Source organism: Diaporthe batatas, assembly GCF_019321695.1.
Source record: "Diaporthe batatas strain CRI 302-4 chromosome Unknown Contig00002, whole genome shotgun sequence".
Taxonomy (NCBI): domain Eukaryota; kingdom Fungi; phylum Ascomycota; class Sordariomycetes; order Diaporthales; family Diaporthaceae; genus Diaporthe; species Diaporthe batatas.
In genome coordinates, this window is record NW_025408549.1 from 1537784 (window position 1) to 1561134 (window position 23351).

At 56.9% G+C, this 23351-nt stretch overlaps 2 protein-coding genes across 2 annotated transcripts; both read left to right on the plus strand.

Annotated features, from left to right (window-relative positions):
* Window positions 1-2248: 2248 nt before the first annotated feature.
* KVR01_001611 (uncharacterized protein) lies at window positions 2249-6094 on the plus strand. The gene has a single exon (XM_044789988.1). The coding sequence runs from the start codon at window positions 3182-3184 to the stop codon at window positions 5495-5497; it is 2316 nt and encodes a 771-aa protein (XP_044649566.1). The 5' UTR covers window positions 2249-3181; the 3' UTR covers window positions 5498-6094.
* A 9222-nt stretch (window positions 6095-15316) lies between these two features.
* KVR01_001905 (uncharacterized protein) lies at window positions 15317-22032 on the plus strand. Its single transcript, XM_044787252.1, has 6 exons — window positions 15317-17474; window positions 17571-17637; window positions 17732-18023; window positions 18102-18269; window positions 18320-18498; window positions 18546-22032. Exons 1-6 carry the CDS (start codon window positions 17292-17294, stop codon window positions 20408-20410), a joined length of 2754 nt encoding a protein of 917 aa, XP_044649860.1. The 5' UTR covers window positions 15317-17291; the 3' UTR covers window positions 20411-22032.
* The last annotated feature ends 1319 nt before the right edge of the window (window positions 22033-23351 follow it).

Below are 23351 nucleotides of genomic sequence, written 5' to 3' on the forward strand. Positions count from 1 at the left end.
CTTTTGCAACGAGCTCATAAGGGATGTGGCGCCGCATTCCTTGGCCTTGGCTTAGTTGTGTGCATGGTGAGCTCCACGGCTGCATTCTGATCGTGCCTTCCCTTGGCGACACTGACCATAGGCGGAAAAACTGGCTTTGTGTGGGAGAGGAATCTTCTCCATACTGATGGTAGTTGACGTCAAGTTATCCAACGGCCATCACACGCCACAAAATTGTGGCGGGGAAATGAAATTCAAGCTGTCTTAGAGAAAGGGCGAGACGCGGGCAAAGTTAAGCTCTTTTGCTGTCTCTCCCACTGACCAAAGGAAAGTTTGGTAGCCCAGGGGCTAGAATCATTTGGTTTTCAATATGTAGCCAGATAACTGAACTCAGTACGCTCGCCGGTCTGGGCTACCGACCGACTCGGACGATCCAGCCATAGTTCAGCCGGCCACAAAGCCCGTTTCGGCAAAATTCCACGACCAGGAGCCAGCCGGGTCAATCGATCGGATCGTCGTCGCAAGGCACTCACTGGCTAACTGGCTGCGTCCCACCCTCGAATCTCCAGCAGCACAGAATGGACGAGCTTGGCAGCCGCTGCTCACCAAGCGCTGCAGACTAGCAGGACTAGGTGCAAGGCTCCCCTCCGTATTTCCGGGCTACCGGGTCCGCCTCGGGGGACAAGCTTTGACCCTAGAACATGCAGATCCAGCCTGACGTTCGCACTTGATGCACTTCGGAACGATCCGACAAAGGCGACTGACTCTAGCATTGCTGATGGGTATATTGTCGTCTCGGTCACTATCGCGGGACATTATTACTGAATGTCTCATGCTTGTCATGGCTTAGACGATCATAGGACAGGCGCCATCTATCTCCGCGATAGCTGGCCGACATGGCCATTAGGCTGATGGGAACGGAACGTTGCTCCAACACAGCTCTTGGAAGGAGCGGTTCAGAGAGGCGCGATGTCTCATAAGAAATATATGACCCGCATGGCCGAGGCACGCTCCATCTAGGCTGGAAGCAGCCTACAGTACCTGCCTACCAGTCAAGGAGCCAGGGAGCCAGGGAGCCAGTCAGGGGGCGAGCCATTGGCCGGCACCAGAGGTGTCACAATCATAACATGCCCTTCTGTGTACACAGTAGAGTGTCTTTTTCTTCGGCCATGCTTGCTGATCATCAAGCGGCGTTCGCCAAGCAATATGCCGAGGCCAGTCCAATACGTGGTGATTGGCGGAAGATCTCGGCTTGCAAAATCCCAGAAATAGGGGAATTACGGCAGAAATCAGTGGTCCAGATTCCGGACCACCCTCGCCCCACATTCTTCCCCAACCTTCCGGCCTGGGGAAACTGGTCTGGAGCAGCTGGGCGAGCTCCCTGGCAGGGGCCAGAGATGTTTTGGGTGTTGGGGATCCGTGGGATCAAGCTCTTTGGCTTAGGCAGTCTGGCAGTATAGACAGGCTACCCCGCGATGTTACGTCCCCTGCGCTGAGCCTGTGACTCGGCAACGCGGGGGGCACTCGGAGCCTCCTCGCACCCTCCTGGCCAGGTGGAATGGCACCCCCAAAGGACCCTGGTAGCGCGTATCCTGGAGCCACCTATCACCAGATGTTGCCCGCCAGCCCGCCAGCCCGCCAGCCCGCCAGGCCACGCGGATTGGCGACAGGCGGGGCGGGTCGCAGGCCTTGCATTGCATCTCCACCTGCAGCTCTCACCGTGGGCAACCACAGCAGATCTTACTGGTGACTCCTCGCTTGATCACCAGTTTCGGCCAGTGGGACCACCACCTACAGCATGGCACATCTGGACCTGCTGGGCCCCGCTGGGCCTTGCTGGGGGAGGACTTCTCTGTGTCCGCTTACGTTTGAGAGGCTCATGGGCCTGGTGCGCCGAGATCCGCACATTGTAGATCTGTCGAGCTTCACCCATGTCATGTGGTGGAACAATGGAGTGCCCTCAGCCGCGGCATGTCAGTCACTGGACACCGGTGGAAGTCATCATCACGTCCGGCCTCTTGCTCCTGCCTTGAGCAGCTTAGCAGCTTTCCTTGTCTTGACAGTGTTCAGTGCAAGCATGGCGGGCAAAGCTGGGGTTTGTCCTGGGTCATGTTTCGTCGAGAGCGCTCGTAGTAACCCGATGCCCCAATACTCTGTAGACCCCTGCCACAAGTGTCGATATCTCAATGAGCTTATTTCCAGACTAGGTCAGGGATAATCGTTTCCAGCGTCGGCGAAATATTCTGGCTGACTCCTTGGCGCAGCGATTGCTCGGGTCCCTGATGCGGGAATCCGACTACTTCTACTTACCCACTACTCCAAACATCACATCAGTCGGCCTCCTGACATCTGTTTCCCCCTTCGATACCACACGCATGCGTCTGTCCTTTCGGCCTCCAGCACACCCGGCTACCATTCGCAGACGCCTCGGGCCTTGGGCTTGCGTGACTCCTCCAGCGAAGGACGGTCTGGATCTAACGTCACGAGATCGGTCTACAGCCGCAATGACATGACTGGAATGCGCCGGAATCATATGTGGAATAACGTCGCCTCTGCACACCAACCGGCGTCGGCCAATTGACGCTGTCAGCTCCAAACAACCTATTGAGAATTTCTCCAGGCCCCTTCTTCTCACTTGGCCTTGCATATCCAACCAAAATTCCCCGGGGCACTGAGGGTGTTCTCATCAGCGCCGCCTGTCAGTCAACCGGCCCAACCGCATACCTTCTATCAACTCGCGAAGAGGGACGCAGCCTGTCGCGCACCACCAAACCGAGTAAGCTTGCACCGCCCTACTCTCCCACTCAGGCATTCTTTACAAGAGGTCGGAACTCTCAAACGGCACAACTTGCGTTGCGGCCCGCTATCCTTTATCTGCCGCCACGCGACCCTCCATAGCCCGTCCTACATGGGCTGTTAATCTTGGAGCCAGGGCTCCAGCTTTCCGCCCCGCTCTGTACAATCTTTTACACTGCTGGTCACTTTGCCATGCGCCATTGGGAACACAGAAACATTTCACAAATACAGTGGTCAACTACAGAGTGGCACCACCGTGGCCCTCAGCCTTGGATACTAAGAGCAGCGCAAAGGTTTCTGAAAGTCGACCGGTTTCCGTTGCCATAATTTGATCTGCTGTTGTCAAAGCGACGACGCTCGCATAATTCGCAGTGCTCTTGGCGGGCTAATATCACCGGAACAAAAAATGACGACGGCCGTACAACAGCTTGAGACGATGCCGACGCCGGCGAGACCTAAGAGTTTGGTCGCCGGTTTCTCAAACAATGGCGATGCTGAAATGGAGATGAACGGTCACTCACCGCCGATCTTGACCACCACCACATTTGGCAGCGGACCTCAAAGGGGCGACACAAGGATAGTCGTCATCATATACGGGACCGGCCAGGACAAGATCGTGTCCATATTCGCTGAGATCCTGGGGAAGCCTCAGCGACTTATTGACGCTTTCAGAGACGTCAACGAGGCGGACCAAGGGCTGGTCGTTGGTATACCTGCAGACAAGGCGAAGACGGACATTGCAGACCGTGATCAGGGGCTCGTTGTGGCTATCAACGCACACTGGGTGAACCTGGGCATGCCGCCGGACAAGCTTCTATCCGCGCAGTGTGACTATGAGTTTCTTTATACCGAAGCACCTTCTTTCCGAAGGGACCTGTCGAGGTTCATCTCCTTCACCTTGGGCCAGCTCAACCACCACGAGACACTTATGGCAAAGTCAAGGACATACTTCATATCAACCACCTTCCCAGACGTGCGGGCAGCCCTGCCAAATCTGGACATCCTGACGGTCGGGGCAGATGCTGTTGAGATCCGTGTCGATCTGTTGAAGGAGCCCCTTGGGGACGGCACGTATTCAGACATACCAAGCTTGAGCTATGTTGGCCAGCAGGTCATGCTTTTGCGACAGAGTACAGAGCTCCCTATCATATTCACGACAAGATGTACGAGAGAAAATGGACGATTCCCTATGGATGATCCTAACCTATACTACGAATACCTGCACAGAGCCATCAAGTGGGGTGTAGAGTACATCGACGTCGAGCTCTGGCTGCCCGAAACCATTAGGAAGTCACTTTGGGAACAGAGAGGGAGCAGTCGAATAATGTCTGCGTTTCACGACTTCTCTGGCACTTTCAAGTGGCCTTCGAGATACGCCGAGGAGATATTCGTGGAATCCCAGAAATATGCAGACATCATCAAAATGATCGCAATCATCAACGACCACAACGAGAACTTCGAGCTTGAATATTTCCGATCGAAGATGAAGGCCGACTACCCAGACTCACCGCCCTTCTCGGGCGTCAACATGGGCGAGACTGGACAATTCTCCAGAACCTTGAACAAGGTCTTCACCCCTATCACGCATCCGCTGCTGCCAATCATAGCCGCACCCGGGCAGATGAGTGCGGCCGAGATAAACGCAGCGCTGTCTTTGCTCGGTCAGCTGCCCAAGAAGAGTATCTACGGCATCAGCAGCCCAGCCAGCCGCAGCGCGACACCACAGGCCCCCTTCTACGAGAAATGCTTCAACGAGCTCGGCTTGCCACACCACTTCGCAGTGGTAGAAAGGCAGGCCAAGGGTAACGGCGGCATGGAGGCGTGGTGTAACCAGAAGAACTTTGGGGGTGCCTACCTCCAACCGCCAGTCTCCTTCCATAGCCTGGTCGGGAACAGCCCATTCTTCGCCTCCGTCAACGGCGGCGCCGGCCCCATACTCAGCGAGGCGGCCCGGGTGATCGGTATGGTCGACACGATCGTCGTGCGGCCAGGGGCGTCCTCGCCGTCGCCGTCCTCGGCGCCGGCGTCGATGCCCTCGAGCCCACGTAATGGCCACGCGCGGATGGACTCGCTGGGCCACCTGGGCGGCGACTCGGGCCTCTCGCCCAACACCACGCTCATCTTCGACAACGCCCTCTGGCGAGGCGTGCTCAGCACGCTGACGCGCGACCTCGCGCCGTCAGCCTACTTCGGCAGGGCGGCCGTGGTGCTAGCATCGTCGTCCGATGACGCCGCGAGCGTCATCTTCGCGCTCAAGGCCCTGCGCGTGGGGAAGATCTACACCGTGGGCTTCAAGACACCTCCAGCGCTGGCCTACGGCCTGACCATCGAGCCGTTCAACTCGCTCGAGTCCCTCCAGCGGGCGCGCATGGTCGGCGCTACTGACGACGCCGCGTCGCCCTTCGTGGTCGTCAGTGCCCTCGGCCCGGAGAAGGCTAACATCGTCGGCATGTTGATCCGGGTCTTTGGCGGCGGGGCCAACAACAAGGCACGCGGTTCAGGATCCGGGTCGGCGCGCAAGGTCTTCCTCGACCTAGCCGACGGCGGCATGGCTGTGGCCCGCAAGGCCGACCCGGGAATCGTCGCCGAGCAGAGCGGTTTCACAGCCTACGGCGTCGCAGACACGGCCGCGTTCGCGACGGTCGAGACGCTGAGGCTGTTGGTGGGCCAGAACGTACCGTACAGCTTTGTCAGGCTGGCGAGCGGGCGAGGCATGTTCTGAAAACCTGATGGGAAAGCACCTGAGCCTCGCAAGCACCGTCCGATGCGCTCCGCGGAAGCCCCTGCCTGACTTCGGGCTGCTTCAGGAGCCATGCGCTGATGGGTCGGCGTAGGTTAGGGGATATGCGGGACCCTGTGTGTGGGTAACGACGTGGAGCTGCCTCGCCTTTACATGCTACAGTACAGCCCGCGCATAATGGGCCCCGGCGATGCACCTGGGGAGCTGGAAAGTCATGTATCCGGAAGGCGGCGCTTCACGAGAGCGTTCGGGGATACTGAGTCGCGTGTGATGGAGTCGCTCCTTGTTGGTGCAGGAATGGGCCTTTTTTGCTTTGGTCCTGTCCGCTGCATCCCGAGTCTCTTTTCCGACCGGATGCTTTCTTCGGAAAGGTCGACGGGTGGGAGCGTTTGTGATGGCACTATACCGCCGCTCAATGGCACCAAGGCGGTGGGTAGACAGACAGCTGGATGTGGCCCAGAAGGGGGGTGGGCGCACAACACTGGGGGCGGGAGGGCATCCCCATCAGGAATGATCAGGGCAAGAGTCAGCGGTGGAGCCAGAGGCCCCATGGGGTATGGGAGCAAGCATAGCATCGGCCCTTTGCTGACACTGAGCAGGGGTGGGTGACTAGGGCTCTTTTGAGAGGGGGGCGGGGGGTGTTTGCAAAGTGTGGGTATTGGGTAACGTTCGCATTGGGTACGGCGTTTCGGTCTGAGTTACGGAACTACTGCTTCCTTCTTTCTCTTCTTTCTCTTTTTGTATGGCTCTACTTGGTAGGTATCCTTCGATCATGCCCAACTAATAGGCGCGCATCCGTCGAGTTTGCATCGTCCGCGACCATCTTGTACATAACTCCCGTCGGATCTTCTATAGCAACATTGAATGAGTAACGGATAAGTCTTCCGATCAGCGTCGTGCCAATGTACAAAGCCGGCACTTGCAGCCTGGGCATTTTGCTGGCTGGCTGGTGTCTAGGTTGCTGCAAATAGTTGCGAGTGGTTAGTACCTAGGTATCCTGCGTCATCATCGCATCGATAACTTGACATTATGTCGGCGGGCGTGTGTATTGTGTGCCCGGGTGTGGCCCAAGACCCCCGAGCCGGATGCCCTGCGCTCACAAAGGATCCCAGAATAGAATCCGCTGCAGATTGCAGTGCAGACAGATTTCTAGCCGACCCTCCTCGCTTAATCATTCCCAACTTTTATAGCATCGCGGGACCACCCATTGCGCGGTTCCTGCATATAGAGGTGGTAAACGACCGGCTCCGAACGATGTTCGGCTTCCGGAGGTCGGCGATCACATTCTGCTGGGCCTCGCCCCCTTCGCAACGGCTGCTGGACAAGGGCTGTGCTCTCAAATCCAGGCTCTTGGTGGGCGACACGGCAGAGAAAAGAGTATCAGCCTCAGTCAGGACCCGGGTTCCAGTCGGCTCCCAAGGTTTGTGGCTTGACCGGAGACTTGCGGTGGGCAAGAACAGACGAGGCCAGGTGCAAGTGAGTCAATGCTGTGCGACGACGAGATAATCACACCGAGGCTGGCACCAACGTGGGTTGGGTTTGTGACTGTGGCGCCACCGCGATCTGACATTCCCGCACAGTTCCGCGCCTGCATAGACAAGACAGACCCGACAAACTTCGCGATCGGCTTTCTCGCTTCTGCAAGCTGTACATGATCGTGCTTCCGCATCTCGCCAAACCCCCACAATCTGAGACAGCCTCACTGTGTCACCGTCCTACCGCGACGGCGATCGAGCGCCGACTCTTTGGGCCAGAGGGCGCAATTCACGCGGCAACGATGACGATCGAGACGAAGCGCCACAGTGGCACTGCACTTGGAAGCCCCGGGCATCTGTTCAACGTGCACCACCCTGTCGCAACAATCCCGCGGCCCCATAGGGTTTCCCGAGACATCGGGCATTGTTGAAGCCCTGCACAAGACCCCAAAAGTCACTGGGGTCCCTGAGACAGTGGGTTGAGACACAAAAGAAGCTGCTTCGCACTATCACAACACCACTGGTGCTGGCGTCACGATGTGTGCCTGTTCTTCAGCGATCGACTCCTCACTGGTCGGCACTCTTGCCAGCCCGGACTGACCGCCTCCACTCCAGAGAATCTGACGTGGCTAGAATGCGGACGCTTTGCTGTCGTCAACCGGCAGGGGGTGACCGCCGTGAACTTTAGGCATCTGGAGGCTCCAGGGGTCCAAAAGCGAGGCGAGCCCTCAGAGACAGCGACCCCATTGCCAGCCTGGTCTCGTCTTGCAGGGACGAACAGCGAGTGCGTATTCTGCTGTCGCTATCCTCGTCTCTGCCGTGGTATCGGTGGCGGCCGTCACGACTGGACTCCACCCAACTACTGCTCCAGTCGCTCATAAGAAGCCTTATGGGATGTTTGTCAGTCTCCGGTGTCCACATCTGGGCCAGTTGGGGGTGGCGTCGGCCAGTCGACCCGGCCACATGTGCCGACATAATAGATCTCACATATCCGGCAAAACAAGATCCTTTCCAGCCGCGGGGATGAAGGCGCAGACCGCCAATATGTCACGCCAGGCATCATACAGGGCGATATTGTGAAAATGCCGAAGGACAACCGGCACTTGCCCGACTGTAAATGGCTGATTGAGGCTTGCGAGGGCGTTCCGTAGGCCCGTAGGATGTGACGTGGGACGCTGACACGGGTCCGACCCGCACTTGTCTTCATATCTGCTGGCCGACGTCGAGGCCCACTTTGCAGCTGAAAATATAAGCCCGACATATACACGCCTGTGCCGTACCACCGGTTAGCATCCCGTGGTTCCGGTAAGTCTGCGCCCTAGCAGGCCGCGTAGAGATGCCTACCTGGCCTTACTAGTCATGCTAAGGTCGTACTGCGGGCGGTCCAGAGTCTGGGGTAATGGCAAAAGGCTCTGAGTGGTCAAAATGGCAAAGCGGATAAATGAGAGCAGCCGGGGATGCACGGGCGAAGGTCCATGTGATTCAGCATCACTCACCTCTGGGCAGTCGAGGTGGTGAGCTGTTACCTCCTGGTGGTGAGGGTCCGGTCTGTGCTGAGGCTCAAAGGAGCAAGCATGGGGGAGGAAGCCAGCATTGCAAGGTGTGTACTGGCCACCGAACCGCTATTGGTGCGCATCGATCGCAGCGCATATGCACCCCAGATGAGGCGCATTGCAGATCTCCAATCTTGGCTGGTAGGTCCGGAGGGTTGCTGCACATTAACGTGTACCGAGAGGGAGGGTCGAGATCGCAACCGTCAACCTGGCGCCGACTCGAACCTGTTTCTGGCATCCCATGTCATCGAGAAGTTTGAATATGGCTGAATATAGTGTTGCCTCGCACCGAAATGGGCTGGCCGACAATTCTGACGGGGAATGTGGAATGTCTACGTACAAATGATATCAGACTAGCAGGATTTGATTACAAGGCCAAGAAACGGATTCAGTGTTGCATCGCAATCACATTTAAGCAGCTTCCAGAACATTATGACGGGCAGATTTGATAGGAGCCGAGCACTTGCTCAACATGGCGGTCGATTGCCGGTCGCACACATCCTAAAGAAGATCCAAACAGCTGGACATGTGGACTGCTCCCCCAACAAGCCACTGGTTTTATGGTATCGCTGGCCAGATGGCTTTTGAGGGCACCAAAGAAGGCAAGCACTCAAGGCACAGAGCGGCCTCCAGCTTGATTGGTGCTGTGCGGTCTGGTAAATCTGCAGACACACGGGTACGGCTAAGCTCCAATAGGCAGGCCATGATGCATACCGACCTCGCAATGCATCCAGGCAGGCCCAATGTTCAGGCCCACGCGTTAGCCACCACTCTCGGTAGTATGAGTTCGTCCTAACTTGGACTCTAAAATGTGGTGCCGCGTGATATGTGACATTCAAATACAGGTGTGCTTTGACTGGACGTATCAAGGTCACTGGGCGAATATCCTGGTCGAGTTGTGCGCAGCCAAGCATGAGGTGGTGGGTAAGCTTAGAGTAGGTTCATGGATATGACCTGTATCTCGGGTGGTGAACATTGCGACGCGCCTTGAATGATTGAGCATTTCTTATCTTTGAACCAGTTCAGACCGAGCCGGTTCAAATGGAGGATATCAAGTGTGCATACACTGAGTGGGCAGTCGATAGACTCCGATTGACCGGCTTGGCCAGAGATGTCCTCATAAACGATTAATTCGGAAGTATTCGCTTTACCAATGACGATATCTCGTGCGACAATACCTGGCCTGGTCTAATCAGCAGATATTGGGAACAACTTGCCTCCAAATCCGGGCATGTTGTTATCCGAGGTTGGTGACATTGGGCCATCCAATCCTGCTCAGAGAGGGATAAGCCGTCCGCGACCTGGCTCTAGTCAGGCCATTCTGCTGAAATGGGAAGAATGTTGGAAGGAAAGATCCAGACTCGTCTAGCCCGTGTAAGATATAGATTAAGACAATGTCGTTGGTGCTGAGGCTGGACCCTTGTTGCGCCTGGGCGGCAGCATGGCAGCGTGGATGACCCAGAGTTCTGTCCCGGGCCCCGAATTAAGATGGTGCCGTCGATCTTGCTTTGGCAGGGCTACCTTGGTGACTCTGGGCACCCTTGATGTGGTGATGTGATTCCTTGGGTGGAGAAGCGCCTGTTTGCCTCTGTGGTGCCTTGGACAAGACGTGCCGGCTGGCCATGCCCAAGGGAAGCAGCAAGACTGGGCCGCCCAGATCTTCCCCTAGAACGGCAAGAGTCAGAGCGCATCACTGGCCTGATGATATTTGGGCACAAGACAATGGCGGAAACGAGCAAACGTGCTTGCAAGGGCCTGGGCATGTCTTATCCTCGGCGCTGAGTGGATCACGCTGGCTATGTCAAGACCTTGCTGTTTCGGTCTGCAAATGCGGCACCACCGCATGCAACACATATGGGGAAGGTCGCATTTAGATCGACTTTATCTGAGCCGGTTCAGGAAATACACCAAGAGCAGGCGTGGGCGCAACAGCGGCGCTTGAAGTCGAATGCCGGCAAGAAAGAGTGGGCGAGCAATGTGGGTGGGAGTCGGCGCTAGCGAGTGCCGTGTTTGAAAGTACTTCTATCGTGTAGATTGGGCTGATTGGGTTGGTAAGGCCGCAGGCGCGAGCAAGCGGTTTTGTGGGAAGCTGCGAAGTGATCGACGGCGTATCAAACAAAAGAGTGAACGAACCAGGCCTGACGAGACGAACACGTCGGGGTCGGGGTCAGCATGATAGCGTGCAGCTCCTCAGTCGTCGTTCAAGGCGTGCATGGTGCATCAACCAGCTGCCAGCCTAGGCCTGCTCGACGTAGATCGTTGGCATCTGCCGTGACAGCTGAGATTGTGCGGCAGCAGGCCATGATAGTTGCGGAGATTATCGTTTCACGACGTCGAGAAATAAAACGCCGCCACGCACGTTGGTCTGAACTACGAACAACCTAATGAGGCGATGACACGGCTGAGGGCAGCGCTGAGAGGCCCCGGTGTGTATGCGTCGTGGTCCCGCTGATAGGGAGGGGACGGATCCTGACGCGGCGGTTTAGTCAAAATTCGTCAAGATCCGTCAGCGATCGGTAAGGCGAAGGCGACACCACCGAGCAGCCACGGCACAGCATCATGACGCATGGAGCCGTCAGCGCGTACCGAGCCTGCTTTCATGCAATTAGATTGACATGCTGAGAAGCTGACCGGGTTCAACAGGCGAGAGCCACGTGAGCAATAAGAAGCTGCCGGGTGGGCCTCGGCCTGGACGGGGATGCGTGGTGCTTCCAAGCCTGTACGTGCATGGGGTCTGGGGGTGCATGCGTGATTTGAGGTTTTCGCGATGCAGAGGGGCGGGCACGCTGCCAGGACCGGCGGGAGAGGGGTGTTATCCCCCTTTGGAGTCTGAGGCGGTGGACAGGGTGGCTCAAAAGGTACGTACTGGTACGTACCTCGGCTCGTCCCTTACTCTACCTTCCTTCCCATCCACTCGCTACCGTTCGCTACCGTCTTACCGCCTACCTCCCTTCTGCAGATCGGTTACCGTGCAATGCGCGAAGCTTCTTAGGTCCAGCAATCATGGCACCCACCCCCCCCCCCCAAAAAAAATAGTGCTCATCCATCTACAGCATGAGCTTCAACGACAACAGAAACCACCCCCACGATTCTGTGCAGGGCTTCACTGACCCCGGCCATCTTTTTGTGTGCGGGTTCATCATGCATTATGCAACACAGTTTTGGTCACCCCCGAGTCTGCGGAGTCTTTGCTACATGGCACCCCATTGTTGGCTGCTCCGGTCGGCGCAAACTTCGGCAACTTTCTCGCCTTTAGATGCAGAAGGGTGGGCTTGTGCTTCCTCGCTAGGTTCCATTCGGTGGGCCAGAGCCTCGAACGGGGTCCAGCATAAGAGGATATGTCGGTTCGACAACGGCAAGCGCTTCTGGACGAATCGCAAGCCCTCGTGGCTTGCTCGAGATAGATGAACTCTGACGTTGACCAGATCTTGACACCTCGAGTCCCGAGGCCCCGACGCGGCAGCACGGGTACAATCACATCCCGACGGTGGCCCGCAGGGGCCTTGACCTGCAATATGCCCGTAATAATACTACACTGCTGCTGTGAACCCTTTTCTTCTTCTCGGCTCGACGTTGCACGCAAGGCACCCGGCCTGGGGCTTCACAGCCTCCAATTGGTAGTCTGCTAGGTCAAGACTCACGACCGGCAGGGATGTGCCTGCGGCATGATCGGCTGATCATCCTCTTAGACGATCAGCAACATTGGACGACGGCTTTCATAGCAACAAGCAGTATAGCATGCGAACAACTCCACCTGCCAGATGCATATCGGGAACAGCATCGTTCTATCTGCTGCCGTGTACGGAGTATTGCCGCCTGCGTTTGGTGAAAACAGGGACCAAGAGCTGGACGCCTGAAGGAGCACTGTGATGCGCCAGCTGCTCCCCCAAGCCAAGGAGACCCTCTAGGTGTGGGTGGTTGGGTTCATACATCCTACGCAGTCAATGCTTGCCTGCCTCACATAACATCTGGTCAGCTTCTCGCACATTGGTTCTCTTTCGATACATCTCGCCATATCCTGGTTTCCCACCTGATGGATGCTTTTGCCCAGCCCACCAGGATTCGGCCCCTCTGTGCCTACTGTAGTTGCCGTCCCGTGGAGCTTGGCACGAATCAGGGCCAAAGAGCTTGTCCACTTCCCGGCCCAGCTGCCGGTTGGCCAAGCCGAGAGAGGGAGTGCTCACGGACACGAGAACGATGCTTGCATGTGGTGGATCTCCTTTGGCACGTGTGGATACCATGCTGTTCCGAAGAGCTGTCCGGAAGTGCCTCGACCTAAGACAGGACTGACCCGGTGGCCCGGTGTCATGTCACTGTTGATAAGCCAAGTCAAATATAGTACCAGGGCCCAGAGCCGCGGGCTCGCTGGCGGCTGTTGTTGGGAGCACGGACTCCTCTGCGCTCTGAACGTCAGCCCCCAGAGCAGCAGCATGATGCGGCTGTTCCTGAAACTCGGGAGGTGGTGCAATCTCGACGAGACACGTGCGATTTCAGGATCTTCGAATCGCAACAGCCTACGGACCCAGCCTTATGGCTTCAGTGCCAAGATCACCCGCCCCGGCCCCGCCCCTTGTTGACTCACTCGGTACATGTAATTCTGGCGATTTGATCCGGACCTCACTAGAAGTACGCCCCACGATGGAGTTTGTGATCGTTTTTTTTTTGTGTCAGATTACCGAGACCGAACCGAAGACATCGATGGCGGGACCCGCCCGCAGTGAACCTTCGAAGGCCGTGGCGGAACAAGCCGACAAAGTATTAACGGGGTGGCAGCAGACGGACTTTGTTTTGCGAGGAGACCCAGCTTTACTTGGAGAATGCTGCAATAGGTGACCACGTGCTCCCGGCCAGGAGACCTCGAAGCAAGGAGTCCGCCGAGGCGATGCTTCTCTGGACCACTGAGCATTGCTCGGTTCAGAAACGGCCAGCTTCAAAACAAATTACTGTAGCCAGGATCTTAGGATGCCGTGCCCCGGGCTGCGATTCACCGGTACCATGGCAAATGACCCAGTGGTAGGTACTCCGGGGATGACCTCAAAACCTCCGTCAATGCTTCCAGTAGTCGCTTCCACTTCCTTCTGCATGCACAATGACCAGGTGCCGGCTGGGCGGGAGCTGGGGTCCAGGGAGACATTATTACGCCTCCGGGGTCTGCCACGCGAGTAGGCTACCAGGCCCCGAGCTCATTTTACGTCGGACTAGGGACTCGGATTTCATCATCGCAACAAGAGACTGCCATGGCTAGGAGCATGAGTTCGTCTCCTATCCAGAATGTTGCTTCAAGTGTCAGAGGTGGTGCAGTCAAAGATTAAGGGTCCCTAAGCTCGTCACACTGCAACTGGGAGGCATTGGGGGGGGGGGGCAGCTCTCTTGCCCTGGGTGGTCAAATGAGAGATAATCTTGGCCAAGGAGCTCTCACATAAGAGGGCCAACGGTGCCTGAAGATGTGACAGATTCGGGTGAAAGCATCATGGAGTGTCCCTGAAGCTAGCCATGCCGCAGTTTGGGGATGACTGGTGTGCTGGTCTGAAAGGTGCCAGCTAGCAGCCGTGCGGCCACGACAGTGCGAGACGAAATAATGGAAGGCGACTCGACCAGGGCACCAAGTGGCCAGACACTGGCTTCTGGACAGGGACCTGTGCAGTTCTGGGGAGCCCAGGCATGCCGCCCTGACCAGGGTCTTCCCAAGGTTTTCATCAAGCTGGGCCCAGGCGCCGTAAATTTCTCAAAGGTTTCCATGCCCCGTCTGCCCTGTTGTCGTGCGAGGCGAGCTGGCAGACAGGGCAGGTTTGGGAGCCTGAACGAGAGCGGCACAGTCACAGCGAAACGCCTCGCAGGAGATTAGTCTGCACCTCTCCCAAGACCATCACATCCGGGGCTTGGTCCACTTGGAACACTGGACGCTGGCGACGCCGACAGAAGAAGCAAGGCATACTGGTTGTAGTTGTGGCTGGCGGTGCAAGACGCAGGAGGTGCATCTGATATCCCTGACGTGACAGTTCGTCTACCGGCATGGCAATGATGACAGGCGTGTGGTGCGACCCTGCCTTTGTCAATATCCATGAGTCAAGTGCCTAGGCCCTAGGGGGGGGTCTATGAGGAGGTCGTTCAAGCTATATCCAGCCATCCGCCATCCTGGTGGCGGGCATGTGCACTGTCCTGTCAGCCTGTATGCGCACCGATTGCAAACCAAGATCTGCCTTTCCAGCCGCTGCAGGAGCCTGCGGGCAAGACAGATGCGGAGCTTGGGAGCTTGGGAGCTTGGGAGCCTGGGAGGAGGCTGGCCAGGCACCATGCACAATCTTGGGCTCAAAAGTACCGGTACGAGGCCGGTCGCGTTAATAAAGCAGGCTGTCGTGGGTGCAAGGTACCGCAGTGCTCGGCACCAGGGAGTCCCAGGCCGGCCCTATCACAGGCTATCCCTGTGGGCAGAGACCCACCCGCCCGACGGAATTCTTCTGTCCCCACCATGGAAGGAAAGAAGCCTTCTCGCTCGTCAGTCTCTTCCAGGTTGGACCGTACTATGTACGGAGTACTGTGGTAGCGGGCAAGGCAGGCAGGCTTACAGGGCAAGCACCCACGTTCTTCTGCTGACCATACTTCTGCACTGGCCACGACCTACCTAGGTACCTACCTGCCTACCTAGATACCTAGGTACCTAGGTAGGTAGGTAGGTAGGCAGGTAGGTAGATAGGTACCCAGGTACTTACATGCCCGCCCTGGACTGTCATACCTCGAAAGTACCTGACAGACCTGTAACGCGCCGCCAGCAAGCAAAGTGATGAAATTCCATCCATGCTCAATTTCGTCACGCTCCTCTCAGCATGCACCCATCCCTTTCATCTCAATCCCTCGGCAAGGCCACGGTATCAAACCCTGGACCCGCAGCTGCTGGTCCTTCCATGATGACCGGCCTGACAGGGCAGGGCACGACAACTCGGGGCCAACAGCCAGCTCTCGACTCAGGGTGGGGCCGGCAGCTCTACACTACGGAGTTTATACGGATACGGCTCTCTCCCTCTGGCACACCAAGGCACACGCACGTTGAGGCACATTCCACACTGCCGCCTGACCTGCCACCCAGCCATCCTGGCAGTGGGAACGCACTCAGGCACTCCACGGGGCCTGATGACGAGAGGGCATGCAAGCGCTCTACTTATGTGTGGCATGTTCCGTTGGTTACACTCGGCTCTGTCTGGAGTAGGCTCCGCTCTCGCCAACGGCCGCGGCTGGGGCCAGCCACGAGCAACGGTGTCGACCTCGGAGGACTCTGACTGTGGACTGCGAGGGCTGCAACATCGCGACCCCCAGGCGAGTCGGGGTTTTCCTTGGGGTGGGCCCTGTCCCCATGACCTCTTCCTCAGGCGGCTGCGGTGCTGCACCTGCGCCTGCGCTCACTCCATTCGAGTGAGCTTGCTGGGCTGGGCTGGCTGGCCTCCAGGTGCTCGCTCCGCGGGCCCACAACCCACGACCCACGACCCTCGACCCTCGACCCTCGACCCTCTCACTCCACGCTCACGCTCGACGCTCCAGTTGAGCCCGAGCCCGAGCCCCCCCCCCTCTCCCCTGCCCCCTCCCATCCCCTCCAAATGGCCATGATTGACATGTACAGGGCCGGTCCTCTTGCCTCATGCAGAGTAGACCAACGCCTTGGGGGCTGCGAACACGCAGACACGCTGCGCGACATGCCAGCGTGCCTATCCACACTGCCCCTCGCCGGGCCATGCACCTTGTGCAGTGCAAATCCCCCCAGGGACGCAGAGAGGGTACCACAAGCTTATCCACATCCTCGCCTCACGGCCCAGATGGCCAGAAGGAGTACGGAGTAGCGTCCTCTCCCCATCCCCCTCACTGCCCCAGTTGCAAGCGCGGTCGAGTCCCTCCGGCACGCCTCCACACGTGCGTTGCTCTCCCGGAGTCCGATTTCTGGGGCATCCTGCTGGGCCCCCGCTCCGTCTCGCCCGCCCACCCGCCATCTTGTTCCCTCGTTCGAGTGCCTCTCTCTGAGTCTCTCGCCATGGAGAGCTTGCACATCCTTGCACGGATGCCCAGCAGGTTCTGCAGGTCAAGGTATCCTTACTCTGCGACCTGATCTCGGCCAACCCTGCCGTTCCTCACCCCCCTGAGTGCGGTGTACTCTTGTACTATGTACACTACACAGCTCGCCGCCCCCTTCCCCTACCACCACCCCTGATGGGGGACTGGATTGACTCGTCTGGTCTCTTCTCGTCCGTTATTTATTATGTCGCGTTGGTCGCAGCACAGCAGCTTCAACCCCCAGTCCTGGGACTCACTAGCCACTCCTGCCACCTCCACACCAGGGTCCACCACGCGAACCGGGTCCGGCTAGCCTCCCTTCTCATCTGCCTCTACTCCACACTCCCAGGTCGCCTCTAAAGTCACTTGCTTGCTTCATATTTACCGTGCCTTCTCCTTTGATAGTCTTGTTCTCTCACCTTGGTGCTCTTCCAAGTCTCCGAGAGTTAGCCCAAGCTCGATCCCACCACCACCTCACTTATTGCTACTACCTATCGAGGACAAGTCGTCATCGTCGACTTGTATACATATAACAAGACAAAGGCCCCCTCGACGCCTGCTATTGACATCAGAGAGCTTTGCCCGGCCATAAGCTTGCGATCCCACACCGGATGATGCGTGTGAACGACTGGTAGTTTCAAGGGAGGAAACTTGGGCCAGACCCCTCAGCTTCGATCTGATAGAGGCACTGGTTGTCCTCTGCCCCAACGAATGCCCTTCATCACACTGGGAATGACTGTTCCTTTCGAAGCGACCGGTGTCGCGCCGCCTCCTCCAGGAGTACACTCCGTCGCAATGTCTCGACCCCAGGTCGGCATCGAGAGACTCCCTGCTCGGCGCATGAGCAACGAGCCCCGAGAGTCAATGAACTGCAAATCATGCCGCAAGCGCAAGGTATGGAAGCTTCGAATCGCTGAGGGTCCCATCGACGAGGCCTCTCTCTTTGACTTGGCCCCGGTCAACATCGACTGATTATGCTGCCATGGCTAGATAAAATGCAACCGGCTACGACCATCGTGCGAGGCATGTCAGGTCTTTCAATGCCCTTGTGTATATGGTACGTGAACAACAGCGCACGTCGGTAACGGCCAGGAGTTCCCCGTCTAAGTTAGGCGAGCGTGGAAGCTTACCATATGATCTCGCGCGAGCAGATGCTGTGCCGAAGAAACGCGGGCCCAAGACAGATGTCCTGGAAGCACTCTTGAAAAGGGTAGATGGGCTTGAGGCCAAACTGAAAAGCAAAAAGGAACAGCCAGGCCAGCCGGCTTCGGAAGCCGTCGCCTCCACTACGGAAGAGGTGTCGTCCTCAACGGTAGCAGAGGCAGCAACCACAGCAAGTCGGAACAGCACTGAGGTCGATGATGCGAAGCCTCCACCTGTCATTGAAACAGCACGAGCTGTGGATGTTACAGAATCGGCCGTGTACACACCTACTTCAAGCAGGTATGATACCTTCTCTCTCACACAACAGGCTGACGAGAGGAGTTTGACGGACAGCTGATCTTGCCCGCCTGGAAACAGCGCCCCATCACCGCCCGGCATTCAACCTGACGCCCTTCTCGACACTTACTTCTCCAGATTCCACGCCAAACCATTTTACATTCTCGACGAATCGTCCGTTCGACAAAGGCTGCAATTGAATCAGCTTCCAACGTATTTGGTACACGCCATATACGCCGTTGCAGCCCGGTAAGCGATTTGCACTTCATCTTTGTCCGGTGTTACTAAATCCCTGACAGATACACGCCTCATCCGAGCGGGTACCAATCCGCAGTGAAGCTGAGCGAGGAATATGCCACACGTGCCCGGATGGAAATCGACCTCGATGAACCGTCAATTGATGCCTTGCAGGCTTGTCTTTTGCTGGTCACTGCCTTCACCGCAGCTGGAAAGGGGAAAAAGGCATATATGCTTCTAAGTAAGATCTCCGCTTTGCCACCTTGTATCAGCTACTGATTGATTTAGCCAACGCTGTCGGAATGGCCATGGCACAGGAGCTACACCGAGAAATGGACCCACGAGCAGGCGTCACGCCGGTCGAACGCGAGACGCGAAGGCGCCTGTTCTGGACCTGCTATTTGCTTGACCGATTCATGGCTTGCGGGTCAAAACGGCCATGTCTGGCCGGCGACAAGACCATTCTGCTTCGTCTGCCATGCTGGTCGCCGAACCCGGCGGCGCTGCCGATCGAGGGAGAGTTCTTCCAGAGCGCGTCTAATCTTCAGTACATGCAGGGCACGGGAAAGAAGTCACAAGGAAGTAGTGGGATGCTGATCGATATCAGCCGGATTCTCGGCATCACAAACCGGTATCTCGCAGCAGGGGGCGTCAAAGGCGACTCACATTTCCCCTGGCACTCGCTCTCCAACCTTTCGAAGATCCGACAAGACTTGGACGTGTGGGCGTCTGGCACCGAGGACGTGTTCTCGAGTCTCGATACCCTCTTTGGGCAGAACGACTCAACAGTTCTTGTACTAAGCAAGCTCATCTATCACCTGATTCATTGCCTGATCTACCGTCCCTTCCTCCCGATCGACCTCGCAGAGCTCGCAGGCAATGGCCAGCACCAATCGTGGCAGATCGAGGCTACCAATATGTGCTTCCTGCATGCAAACGCAATCGCCGAGCTGGTGGAGCTTGGCAAGCAGACAGCAACCATCGAGTGGCCTGCATTCGTAGGCTACTGCATCTGCACGGCTGGCACTGTTCACATCCACGGCGCACATTATAGCAAGCTTGGTCCGGGTGGAGAGATGAGTGTCTTCAACTCTTCCGCCGAGTTCCTCTCCAGAGAGATGCAGCAGCTTAGCGAGCTGCGATATGCTTGGGCTAGCGTGCAACACCAGCGCGAAACACTCCAGAGCATCTTCAACGCGCACACGGAACTGGTCAAGAGCTTTGCAAACATGCGGTACTCTCCGGCCTTCCAACTCGAGGATTTCTTCGATCGATACTCAAACATCGGTGGGCCTGGCGGGCAGACCTTTAATTTTGACGCTGCCAATCTCAGCCTGTCCGACGTGGTGGTTGATTTTACCACTGACGCTTACACCGGGCACGACTTCTACGCACCTCGGGACCAGGGTCCCGAACGACCCAACCTCAAACGCAAGCCGACCCTTCAAGGAGGCCGACGGAGGGCAGATTCGAAGCCACTGGCCCCATTGGCCAGCAACGTCAATATGAACGCACCGATACACACGGGCTTGCCGACGCCCTCGCAACCCCGACATCCTGCTTTTTCAACCCACGGCATGCCAGCCCACCCACCGCATCCGTCGCCAGCGATGCTCCACAGCCCTGCATCGATTGCGTCCCACACGGGCCTTCCAGAGCATGGACACATGAATGGTATGCAGGACTCCGACGAGATCGCGAACAATGCCGCCATGGCGGCTGCTGCTGCTGCTGGCTTCTCCATCCCACAACATCCTCAACATCCTCCACCTTCGCAACCCCAAGCCAATCCTTTCAGCCCCCCTTATGCGAGTTTTGGTCATATGCCTAGTTCGACCCCCGGCCCCGCGTCCCCACCGAACAATCAGAACAACACGAGCGGAACATCATATGACCCTATGTTCGGTGGTTTGCCTACTAACGCTTTCTCAAGTCCCGCCGCATGGAATGGCAATGAGGGAACACCTCGACCAGCAGGGGTTCAGCTGGCACCTAGTCCAGGTGGAATGAGCAATAACGGCAGCACGGGCACTGGGCCTGGTGAGGAGAAAGATCCATTCCTCAGCCTGTTGGAGCAGCTTGCAGAGAACGAGAACGCACGTGGGCCGGGATCCGAGTTCGACTTCTTCTTCGCAGGCACAGCTCCACAATGAAAATCCGAGCCTAAGGTTCATCTGCATTGGACGGGACAGCTCAAGTTTTTTTTATTCCACGACGAAGCCATGAACAGGACCCTATGCCTGCCGGAACTTCTATTATTATTTTTCCTTCTGTCTTTCCGACAACCAATGTATTGTCTAGCGGCGCTCAAGTTGAACTTGGCAATGGAGCGGCACTAGGTGTTTTTAGAGGGATGGAAAACTCAAGTGTGAAGGGAATGCGGCGTGTTTATCACGGGAGCTTTGTTTTGTTGTTGGTAGCAGCTGCTCTCAACTGGAACCAATTACGAGCAGTGTGTCTAAAACTGCGACCATGGTTCAAAAAGAGCCTGGCAGTGTCTCGGATTCAACTTGCGACGATCGCGTCCCAATTCTTGGAATCATGAGCACAGGCTCAGGGTTGAGAGCGAGAGCGATATTTTCTACTGCCAGTCTCACTTTGAGGTGGACGGCAACGACGACGACGACGATGATGAGGTTTGACGATGCCCATCTACATTGATACCGACCCGGCATACCCATAGGGTCAACCAAATCATGTATCATATTGCCTAGTTTATAGTATGCCCCATGAGGCTTCGGATCAACGGAGTTTGATACCTCTCAGGGGTCACGAGTACATACAGCAGCGTAAGGCGATCTCAAGCTTATTGGAGATTACACTTTCTCCACCTGGCATCTACCTCTCCAGAATCACAGGGCCCATGCCAACAGAAACAAGCATCATTCATGTCAGCCGGAGCCAGGTCCCAGGACAGGCACAGGTCGCTCCCTGCAGGGGCCCTGGGACGGGCTGAAGCCCTCCGTGGCCCTCCAATTTTGGGGGCCAGTCGAGCAACTTCGATGGCATCGATACACAGACACAGCACCTAAGCCATGGTCCGACAGGCTGGAGGGTCGCAGCCGAGGCTTTTCCGACCTCCACCGCGATCATGGGGTATCCTTATCCGCAGGGGTGCCACGACTTTCTTGCTCCCTTACCCCAGACGAGATAGACAGGGTAGATCCCAGCTTCTCCATGAGAGAGCCGCAGGCGGATTCAGCGATGTGACCTATGGGCTCTCTGCGGGAGACACCACCCTATAGTCGAGTCTTGCTATTGCTTTGTACCTGTACTTGCGAGGTCTGGCCTTGGAAGGGTTTTGCGAACAGACAAGTTTATTTCCTCTCCTGGACACGGAGACGTGGTCGAGAGGATTGGATGGCCTTGAGATGGTCGCATTCGTGCGCTTGTCTTGTCACAATAGGGAGACGTTGCCCACACGAGAGCCTACTCGGAAGCTTTTGTGACGGGTGATGAAGAGTGATGAGCGGTGTTGGAGTGATGATTGCACGGGGTCTATGCTTATGATTGACGAAAACGCCCCGGTGCCGACCCCAGAGTTCAAGCGCAAGCTTTACCGGTAGTTCATTAGCGTCGTCCGGAATTCTCTGGCTCATGCGCTGCTGGCGGCATTGTGATCTTTTGGTTCGACAGGCTTTAGCCCGAATGGCTCGAATACTTTAATACCACCTCAACGGATGGGCACTGTGGAACGGGGGAACAAAAGAGAGGAAAACATGCATAGCATGCGTGTTTGGGAGCAGCGCAGGCATGAGCTGGTCGATATAAAAATGCACACATGGGAGCCCACAGACCTACAACCCAGGTGCACGCACGTCTTCGCCCTTTGGCAGCTCATGCGAGATGAGACGAATTTCTGTTGGGAACGGTGCCCCCTGCCACACCACGCCACACCACACCGCAAAGCCCCTGGGCAAAAAGAAGCCAGACCCGGATCCCTGGACGCCGCCCATCACCACTTGGTACTACCATGAGCACCAGTACACTCCGTACTGCCACCACCGCCATGCCGTTGCCTTCCACAATGTCATATTGACCGGCATTCCGTGGCGATTCCAGCGATATCATGACGCATGTGTCACCAGCGTCACACTGGACAAGGTTTAACGGGCCGTCTTGACATTCGGTCGTGGGTCTCCGGCTGCCCTTCCATACAGTCCAAGTTGGCCGCCGGCCACCTGGGCACCAGAGGCCGCGCCCGTCCCTTCACACCAGTGTATTTGATAGAGGTAGCTATGGGCCAGGCTTATTGTCCGGTGCGTGAGGCTCGTGTGCCTCGTCCGTCATCATCAGCAGCCGGACACGTCCGGTCGACCCCTACTTGTAGATCGCAGGCATAGGTGCGTCAACTGGTGCCTACCGACAGAATCGACTTCAGGACCAACTGCGAAGAGGCCGAATGACCGGCCGACATGCCGTGGTGCATGTGTGTGGGTACCCACTTCCAGCCCGTCCAGCCCGTCTTCCCGTGTGCTATCGCGATCCCGACCCATATCACAGCGTACCTGCGCATCGGGGTGAGGATGTTCCCACATGCCAGGCTCCTGTGAACCCAGGGACGTGGGTAGCAGGACAAAGAGCCGGTAATAATAGATCGTCTGAAGTCACCTATAATCACCAGTTCCCGGTAGGAAGGAGGCACAATGCAAGTGGGCATCAGACGATAGACGGAGGATCTCCCTCGGGGATCTGTAAATCTGCCGTCGTTTCAAGTCCGGACTGCGTCTGGAGCTTTTCAATTGGGGAACCACTGGCCCCATGGGCTGGTTCGCGGCCTGCTCCCTGGAGCCTTGGACGATGCTGATAGGGAACTGACGAGGGTGCCAGATTTCCTGATGTGCCAATCGCAAGTGATATATCGACATAAACCCCCGATTTCGCCCCCCCCCCCTACCGTCCAGAAAAGAACCTTATTTATAGTGCACAAGTGCTGCTATCATCCCAATTGGTTGGATGTCGACCCGGTAGCGTAGTGATATGTATTCCTGGGCACAATGGCTTTCTTGACTGCCGAGAAGACGACCCGACCATCATCCCCCAGCCCCTGGTGCTCGTGGGTGACGTCCAGTGATGAAGCCTGGCCGTGGGCAT

Excerpts from the sequence above, each read along its gene's own strand:
- KVR01_001611 (XM_044789988.1), top strand. The coding sequence starts at position 3,182 with ATGACGACGGCCGTACAACAGCTTGAGACGATGCCGACGCCGGCGAGA.
- KVR01_001905 (XM_044787252.1), top strand. The coding sequence starts at position 17,292 with ATGCCCTTCATCACACTGGGAATGACTGTTCCTTTCGAAGCGACCGGT. Across the intron at positions 18,024-18,101 it reads TACACACCTACTTCAAGCAG|CGCCCCATCACCGCCCGGCA; the intron begins GTATGATACCTT and ends GCCTGGAAACAG. Across the intron at positions 18,270-18,319 it reads ATATACGCCGTTGCAGCCCG|ATACACGCCTCATCCGAGCG; the intron begins GTAAGCGATTTG and ends AATCCCTGACAG.